General features: G+C 41.2%; 1 protein-coding gene across 3 annotated transcripts; it reads left to right on the forward strand.

The window, feature by feature from the left end:
* Positions 1-490: 490 nt before the first annotated feature.
* On the forward strand, positions 491-2,289 carry LOC122544560 (late histone H2A.L3-like). 3 transcript variants are annotated; one of them, XR_006310360.1, is made up of 2 exons: positions 491-1,649; positions 1,764-2,289. XR_006310360.1 is itself a non-coding variant. In XM_043683877.1 (2 exons), the coding sequence occupies exons 1-2, from the start codon at positions 506-508 to the stop codon at positions 1,801-1,803; spliced, it is 426 nt and encodes a 141-aa protein (XP_043539812.1). In that variant the 5' UTR covers positions 491-505; the 3' UTR covers positions 1,804-2,062. The 3 variants fall into 3 exon arrangements, 1 of the variants encoding a protein (XP_043539812.1); XR_006310361.1 differs by having other exon boundaries at positions 491-1,301; positions 1,764-2,280; XM_043683877.1 differs by having other exon boundaries at positions 491-891; positions 1,764-2,062.
* Positions 2,290-9,855: the final 7,566 nt, after the last annotated feature.

Genomic DNA, 9,855 nt, shown 5'->3' on the forward strand with positions numbered 1-9,855 from the left:
TGTTGTGTGCTGCGTTATCAAACTGCAGTGTTTGGCCAGTTTTGTTTCAGCCTCTTCTCAAGGTTTAGAAAATAACCCACACTCAAGATCAGAAATGGACAGATACGGGGGGGGGGGGAATGAGGGAAAGTAAGACCGTGTGAAGTATACATTTGTACACTAAAAGTAAATTAACATGAGTATTAATTTATTTTAAACTTATTCAGTTTTTTTGTACTTTTTTCAGTGTAAAACATACTCCTTTGTTTGGAAATTGGCGGGCTTTTCAAATTGGAAAGAAGGCGGTTGATGATTTGGCGCCGGTGTTTTCCGCCCTCCTCCCCGTGTCCTCTCCGGATTGGGGAATGAGGCAGATATCTGATTGGGAATTGAAACAACAGTAGGAGGGGCTGGACAATGGGACCAATCAGAAACGGCCGCCCCACCATTCCTCCCGAAGGTATAAGAGGCCGCAATGTGGGCGGAGTGGAGAATTTTCTCTGAAATTGCTTCTTAGTGCTTGACTATGTCTGGAAGAGGAAAGGGCAGTGGGAAAGCTCGCTCCAAGGCGAAGTCTCGGTCGTCCCGGGCTGGCCTGCAGTTCCCGGTGGGCCGTGTTCACAGGCTCCTGAGAAAGGGTAACTATGCTGAGCGTGTGGGTGCCGGGGCGCCGGTCTATGTGGCTGCGGTGCTGGAGTATCTGACGGCTGAAATCCTGGAGCTGGCCGGCAACGCGGCCCGGGACAACAAGAAGACCCGCATCATCCCCAGGCACCTGCAGCTGGCCGTGCGCAACGACGAGGAGCTCAACAAGCTGCTGGGAGGGGTGACCATCGCTCAGGGCGGGGTGCTGCCTAATATCCAGGCCGTGCTGCTGCCCAAGAAGACCACCGCTGCGGGAGCCACTAAAAAGTGAAGAGACCATTCTTGAATCTGACAACCCAAAGGCTCTTTTAAGAGCCACTCACAGCATCTGTGAAAGGAGCTAAACTCTGTCGGATTGATTATTTTTCCTTTAATGTGGAGAGCCCTCGCCTTTGTACCGGACATCAATGAATTCCACACTCCATTTAATTGGATACTGTTGCTGTCCGTTATCAGAGGACGAATTTATCATCAAATGTCATTTTGAGTGTCCTGAAATTATAGGATTTTCTTATTGAATGGTCACTGCCTGAGTGATCTCTGTCTTCAGTTATAGACTGGCGACATGAACGTCTGCGATCTGGTTTGACCTCACATTAGATTCACATTTCCTTTAAGTGCAGTAGGAAGAGCTGGGTTGACCCAGTGCAGTAACGGGTCAGTCGCTGCAGAATACAGTAAGGACCCTCTGCGCTTTATTCTCTGCTCGGTTCATATTCAGTCTTTTATCCCCTGTCTCTGGAGAGGGAGAGAGCAGATTGAACAGCAGTGAGACATTTTCAGCTTTAAGGGCGGGAATGGGATGAAGTGAAATTGTCTGAACTTTAATTTCGTAATCGAAAAAGCAATCCAGGTGTACGTGCTCATTTATTCTCCTCTGTAAAACTTGCTGCCCTTTTATATGTGATGGCGGGCATTTTCAACTTTGAAAATAAGCTGTTAGTCTCTTGACGCCATTTATTCCTTTTCCCTCCTGCCTCCACCTCACCACAAGCCATGTTAACGCAAAGGGAGTCAATGAGGAGGTAGGGTTTTTCCAGAAATATCTAACCCAATACCAAAATTTGATAGATAAAATAAATTCTGCAATTTGTGATTACAGGGACCACACTTTATCAGTACATTTTTATTTCATCCAGGTTATTACTTGCCCGAAGACAATTTGTAACCGCTGTCTGAACGGGCAGATGGAAAGAACGCGCCATTAAAACATCCGTCGGCTCCCAGAAACAGAACTGAGCCGAGAATGATGCCTCGGAAATAGGAATACTGCAATACGTAACATTAATGTCTGGATTCTACAATAAATAAAACTATTCATGGCATGGACAACAAAGTATGCATTGATATTACTAGATAGACAGTTACTCACGAGAAAGAGGATCGAAGGTTACGGGGAGCAGGCACAAGAATAAGTTTGAGAAACATTGACAGGACCGAATGGCCAAATGTTGTTTCTGCATTTTAAAAGTCATGATGCAATTCTTTACATGGAATAACTAGATTACAGTAGTCTTGAATTGCCGAATAGCTTATTATCTACACTGTAGGAATACTTGCAATTATGAAATCATTGGCTACCGTAAACAGCAATAAAGCGGATCCACGGTGAATGCTCTCGGAAATATGAATACTGCAAATTGAAACATTGCAGTAACCAGCTGCCTCTAACAAACGGAAGGTATGTAGCCCATTGACGTTTACACACCAGTGTTGAAGATAGATAAGCTGAATCCTCATCCAAAATAGACATTCAGGAACAACATTAAAATCTGCGGTTATTAAGAGCATTTTCAAAATTACAATGAAGATAGACAAATAGGCCACATTGTCGCATTGTTTCAACAACCGTCCGTGAAGGAGGGGTTAAGTACAGAGATGGAGGGAAACTGCTCACTGACAGGGCAAGAGTTACCGAAGAGTCGGCGAGTCATAGAGACGTGTAGCGTGGAAACAGACCCTTCGGTCCAACTTGTCCATGCTGACCAGATATTCTAACCTAATCTAGTCCCATTTGCCAGCACTTAGCCCATCTCTCTCTAAACCCTTCCTGTTCATATTGTTAAAGTACAGATTTGAGGAATCCCCTGTGGACTCAGATCTGTATGCCTCTTGGTTTGTCCTGGAGATAAAAACTTCTTACAAACAGTTTTGTTTAATTTTAGCCTTCCCCTTTATTTACCAATAGTTTCACTGTTACAACATAACATTGACACCAAAAAGCCAGGCACGCAGAGGTTCTAAAACCCTAGAAAAGTAGGATACCAGCTCTTCCTTGAAGAGCCCTCACAGACCATTCCACTCTTCTGTCTCAAACAGGCTTCCTTTTTACAAAAAACACTGCACGTTCTTAATTAGACAGACAGTGGAAAGGCAACAATTCCTAAGGAAGAGAAGTTAATTAACAGGTCTGTGTGTGCTTAACTGATCACTCCTGTCGGCCCTTAGCCATCCATCAGGTGGGAAAAACACATCCAGCCCAGTCAGTGCCTGTTGGTGAGGTAGGTCCCTGTCATAAAGAGGTATCAGTCTAAAATAAGTGTAAGAGGTCATAAGGTAACCTTGCACAGCTTGCATGTCAGATATCATTGTTTTACAAAATGGCATCCTAGTGAGGAGGGCAAACATTGACCATAAAATGGCTTCCTGATAGATTGTGTCAGAATCTCTTCAATGTTAGGTTTAGAATAACTTTTAAGCTAGGAGCAGACTCCTGTTTTTTTTTCATCTTAAATACAACATCATTCTGTATCTGAGGCTGAAACATTAAATTTTAAACAATTTATTAGTCTCAAATTAAAATTGCTTTCTTTTCAGGGTTGTGATTCAAATTTAAAGACGACAGAAGATCTGCCGAGTTAGAATTGACAGTGGGGCATTCGTGGTGTGTAGGAACACCAAGTAAGTTAAAGCTTCATCAATATTACATTTTAGAGTTTGCATTTCATAATCAGCGATGGCTACTCAAAATCATCATAAAGACCCAAAATGCAAATACATTCAAAACATTCTTGTCTCTTTCTCACGTGCACACACTGGTAATAAGAATCCATTATAATTGATAGGACCTGACCGTTTATTACAAGGCTTTTGACATGCTTCTGAGATGATACAAAGTTTCCGAGATCACAATCAAACACTGTCATTAAATTAATACGTTAACAACTGTGAATGTTATCACTGTCTTTTTTACACAGATTCATTGATGTTAAGGCAAATGTTCTTAATTGCTTTAGAGCATCCTGTTATCACTTGGTGAGAACAAATGCTTTTTTTATCTTCTGCACATCCTAGGTTCCCCCTTTTGTAGCCTGATGCCTCTCTGCCTGCCCTGTATATTTTCTTGTGTTCTATAATTCAACATTACATTTAGTCTAAGTATTTAAGGACAAATTTTAAGGCTTTCTCATTATACTCATTCAGATGCCTTTTAAATGTTATAATTGTACCAGGCCCCACCACTTCTCTATGCGACTTATGATTTTATAAACTTCTATAAGGTCATTCACCAGGGAAAACAGTTCCAGCTTGTTCAGCCTCTGCCTACAGCTCAAATTCTCCAACTGGGATGAAGCATATTTACATGAAGTTTGTGTGTGACTGAGAAGGACAGAATTAATCCTTGACTGAATAGTTGTCACCTACTGAGATAACAATGAAATAATGTGAATTTCAAACAGACAATCTATACAGGTAGCTCATGTGCTATACTCGCAACACGTCCTTTCTATAACCCACTAACAATACAACTTGATAAACTTCTGCCCATTTCTCATCTGCCTGAATGTGATGTTCTCCATTTCCTCATTAAAACATCATTTTTAAGATAATAACAATTAGGGACTCATTTGGATTCGTTTTGTGTATGCCTTTTGATACACTTGCTTTAAATTTTCATCTGTAACTCAGTTAATTTACCTGAGCTAAAGATGTCTGCTTTGTCATCTGTTCCTGGTTTGTCTCAACTATCTGATCAAACAGGGTCTCTTCAACTTTTCCCTTCAACTTTCTTATCTGTACTCTTTGAACTTTCCTGTTTCAAGTGGTGACTTTGTGACCTCGTTACCACACAGTCAGAAACATCCCAGGATATGTGTCCTGCAATGGTTCAGTTGCCTGAATTTCCATTGGCTTTTCAACCACAATCGGCACTCCCACCAGTGAATCAGCAACATCATTAGCAAGGACAAATTGTATTCCCAGAGCTGAAAGTTTGTCCAGTCCTCCTACTATGACTTCTCCCCACTTCACTCGACACTAACCTCACTTCTTACAATTGAGCATTTATTATGTCAATATGAATTCCAGTTACTCATACCTTTTCTGGCAATAGCTCTTCAGAGGTACATATATCCTCATCTTTTAGCATCACAGATTGAGAGGATTATTGTATCTCTGAATATTGCTACCTCTTTATCTGCTGCTCCTGGCCTATGCGAGTAAACTTCAACTTCACAGTGTATGGTTTAAGAAGATCTGGCACTTCCTCCATAAACAACCTCCAACCAGCTTGTACACATTGCTCTCTGTTACCACTCCAAAATTCACTGGCTTGTCCTGTTTTCCTACATCTGGCTTCTCAGTGTTTTTCTTCACCCACTAATACTGATTCCATGTGGCCTACTTTATTGAAAACATCAGAGCTTTTTCACTTCTCTTTCCCCTTCAAGGGTTTCCTTTTTACCCTGTGGTAAATTATCCTTATGATCTTCACAGAGATCTACTTTTTCCTTTCCATGTGAGAATTTCTCTTACCCACAATTATTATCCCTCGTGGATTGAAATTGATTTTGGCAGCCCTATTTTGATTTATTGACCAACTCAATCATCAGCCATTTCTGATGTCAGTCTTGCTGTTTTAACTCTCTGCTCTTACACGAGTTCTCATTACTTCAGGAAGTGAATTTTTGAACTCCTGTCTAAGTGCCAACTTCTAAAGTCCAAACTCCCTCCTTTCTTCCTTACCCCTCTCTCCTTTTCTCTTCTCCCTCTCTTCTGCTTTTAATTGTAATTCAAACTGTTTTGTTTCTGTTGCCCTTTCCTTGACTTTTGCCTCTACTCAAGTTGTTTCACTTTCAATTGAATGTTAGCCATCTCTAAAGTTTCTGATGGCGTTTCCAGCAAGTTTAAATGTTGAGTTATTAATGTAATTATCGCCTTTTTCCACGTGGAAGGAGGCAAGTCAAGCTCCAGCTTGTCTGCTAATTCCAGAAGCTTGGCCTTAATCACTTTATGCAAAAATCTGAAGTCACTTCTTCCATCCCCAGAAAACTCTTGATGACTCAGAGACTTTGCTATTCCTAGTACTGTTTCCTGATGAAGGGCTGATGCCCAAAACATTGATTCTCTTACTCCTCAGATGCTGCCTGACCTGCTGTGCTTTTCCAGCACCACACTTTTGTCTCTGATCTCCAGCATCTGCCATCCTCACTTTCTCCAAGCGCTGTTTAAACCAATTGAATTCAACACTCAGAAGAAAAGACACTAATACTTACCACTCGCTGCCTTTGAGTCCAACAACCCAAATCAGAGCTACAGTATAAGTTCTGCAAACAACCCCCAATCTGTTATGGAAAAGGCCTCCAAACATTTCAATAAAGTAACCCCGACCCTAACTTTACTAGTTGTTTTAAGCGGGTGTAACGAAAATATTCCAGGAGAAATGCAGCTGGTCAAACCATGTAGTTTTAAACCAAACAGTTTGACTTACAAATTTACTGAATGATACACAAACAAAAGAGAACAGAATACTACATAACTTAAAAATCTGAAAACCCAACAGATTATACCAACTTAATGATGGTGTTCCCAACATTTACAACAATCCCCATAAATACCCCTTGGCACAAAAGGTAAAATCAAACACAGGGTCTTACAGGAAAGATGTCAGACAGAGAGTACAATCATGGACCTGCTTCTTTGGGTTCAGCAGCTTTTTCAACTCCCTGACTGCTTTCAGTCAATAGCCAGGCAGCCAAAAACCACATTTGAAACCAGAGAAAAGCTGAGCTGGGAAAACTGAGACACATCCCTTTCGTTGTACAAGTGTTCTTTTTAAAAATGTGGAAGCCTTTTGCCTGAGGCATTACCCATTAGCTATAATTAAAATGCCCCTAAAACCCATCAACTCAGACTTTTCGGAGCCTGTGTCTTTTACAAGCTTGTTAAAGGAGCAGCAGCATCACAGCAGACTGGTCAAAGAAGTAAAAGTCCATGGGATACAGGGTAATGTGTTGAATTGGTCCCAAATTTGGCCAGTCACAGGAAAGATAGGATAATGGTCAATGGTGGCCATTGTGAATGGAAAGTTGTTTCAAGTGGTGCTCTGCATGGCTCAGTGTTGGGATCTGAGCTGTTTATTTTATACATTAATGAGTTGCAGTGGAATATGGTGGGAAAATTTGTGAAATTTGCAGACGACACAAAAATTGGCCGTGTAGTGGATAGTGTGGTGGAGAGCTGTAAGCTCCAAAGCTATATAGATGGTTTAGTGGAGTGGGCAGGAAAGTGGCAGATGGAGTTCAGCTCTGATAAGTATGAGGGAGCGCATTTTGGGAAGTCAGACAATAAATGGGAATTATACTGAGAGGGGCAAGTGAAGTGAGAGATCTTAGTGTGAATGGGAAGTCAGACAATAAATGGGAATATATTGAGAGGGGCAAGTGAAGTGAGAGATCTTAGTGTGAAAGTGCACAGGTCCCGAAAGATAGATGGGGTTGTAAAGAAGGCACATGGAATGTTCTTCCTCATTGGCAGAGGGGTGAATGAAAAAATAGGGAAATAACAATGAAACTATATGAGGCACTGGTCGCTACAACAGGAGTATTGAGTGCAGTTGGGTCACCACATTACAGGAAGGATGTCATTGCTGTGGAGAGACTGCAGAGGAGATTTACTAGAATGTTGCCAGAATTGTCACGATCAGGAGAGATGGGAGAAGTTAGGGTTCTATTCCTTGGAACAGAGGTGCCATGATTAAGGAATACAGGGCGACCATGTATTCGCGAGTCCGGTTATCGCATTTTACCATGGTCCAAGTACATAAAAGGGAATGTTCCTGAACCAGGAGATTGCCAAGAAGGTATATTTCCCATTTAAATTAATGGTTTTGTACCTATCTGCAGTTTTGCGTTTCCTCTGTTGGTCCTGGAACATATCCCCACGGGTACGGGGGAGAGGGGGGTCTACAGTACTAAATAGTGAGCTACCTGATGAAGGAGTAGCACTCTGAAAATCTGCACTTCCAAATAAACCTGTTGAATTATAATCTGATGTTGTGTGATTTTTAACTAACTAGTGAGAGGGAGACATTAGGCAGGAGGAACCTGTTTACTTTGGCAGAGGATTCAAAAACTAGGGATCACTGATTCAAGCTCAGTGGTTGTAGGATTAGATGATATTAGGGAAAAATGTTATTTTTACGTGGAGAGTGGTGGGTATCTGGAATTTGCTGCCTGATTTGGTGCTGCAGGCAGAGACCTTACATTTTTTTTTAAAACAAACATTCCCTGGAACTGCACCTCAGGTGTTGTAAACTGCAAGGTTACAGGCTGTGCCAGGATGGTGGGATGAGAAAGGGCACCTGGGTGTGTTGGCGTTGGCATGGACAAGATGGACTGAACTTTACATTGGCAACATCAATCACAACTGATGTTGATTTACAGGAGGTATCTCTTCTGTCTTCCTCAAGGCAAGTACTCAAAGGACCAAGACAATGTAATATTCCCTCAGTACAGAGCCAAGTGTGACCAGCTGCTTCAAACAAACAGCGGTGTATGGCGTGCCTGCCTTATTGGTTGACTTTGCTTGGGCCATACTGCTCCTCCCCCTCTCTGGGACGTATCACAAAAAAAAACGTGAAATCTGGCTGCAATTTTCATAATCAGTGGAATCTTATAACCACCTTTCAAAGCAGTGGAGAAAAGGGACAAAAAAAGCCAAAATTGGTAGGTTTGTAGAATTGCACATTTTATCTTCAAGCAGAGTTGAACACTGCTTTTATTCAATAAATTGAATTTGGCAGTTTACATATTCCGCACTGCATGACAATAAATAAAAGTCCTTTTCCTTTCCTCCTCCTTACCTCAAGAGCAAAGGTACTGCTAATGATGCATGCTCACATTACAAAGCAGTGGAATGTTCTGTCTACATCAGAAAATAGAAGTGAATTAGCCAATTATCTTTTCTGTACAAGGAACATTGTGGTCAGTCAGCTACAATGCAGCTGAATTGTTCACCACCATTTCATTTAGTTGCAAATGAATTCAGTTTACACTGATTGTTACTTCAGCAGTGTTCAGAAAAGTACATCACTATGCACTGAAACAAAATTGATAGCATTCTGAAGACCAACATTTTATATCATTACTCTGTTAGATTCCGCACTATCCAAGATACAAAAGGTCCATGGTGTTTCCTACCTTGACTGTGAAGAGCAGCACTGAATCCTTTCTGTTGCAGTGTGTTATGTTTTCACTTACACATGATTCCTACAGGCACTAACAATTAAAGAACTTCAGCTGTTTTCCATTCACTACAAGGAGACATGTGCTGTCAGTCTGTAACTCAGTTCAAGAGTAAACTCACTCTCACTCAGCCACTGGATGCTAAAAGGAAAATAATAACATTTGGCCTCAATTATTTCCAGATATGAATTGACTCTCAACATCACTTATCACAGCTGAGGATATGCAGCACCTGATAAAGTCTACCACACGTGCACATACACGCAATGTAAAAATAAATTGAGACTGAAATGCAATAAAATTAAGCATCATTGAAAAGAGTTTATTTACAGAGTTTATGCTACACTCAGACAAAAAAAAAGAACACAACTGAACATAGGTGAATGAGACCCAGTAAATCTCTGATTAACCCTCTCCACAGCTTGAGGATCCTTCCTGAAATAAAGTGCCCAGAACTGAACACAAATGTGATCTGACCAATGATGTGTGATTGAGATTGTGGGAAACATATCAAAGCTCGCACTATAGTTATTAAAAGTCAGATGTCAAATTGTCCTTTCCATGTAGACACTGTCAATGAGTGGATGAAGTTCACATTCCCAACAATTACTGCAGAACTGATGCATAAGAGAATGTCCCAGAAGAGACAAAATGAGCTGAATGTTCTGCTTCTGAGCTGTGCCATATCAGCAATTCTAATTTTGGTGAGAAAGGAGATGACATGCTGTTGTGTTGCATATTGGTATAAAAATATCATACAAAAATG

The sequence above is a fragment of the Chiloscyllium plagiosum genome, chromosome 50, assembly GCF_004010195.1.
Source record: "Chiloscyllium plagiosum isolate BGI_BamShark_2017 chromosome 50, ASM401019v2, whole genome shotgun sequence".
NCBI classification, from domain to species: Eukaryota; Metazoa; Chordata; class Chondrichthyes; order Orectolobiformes; family Hemiscylliidae; genus Chiloscyllium; species Chiloscyllium plagiosum.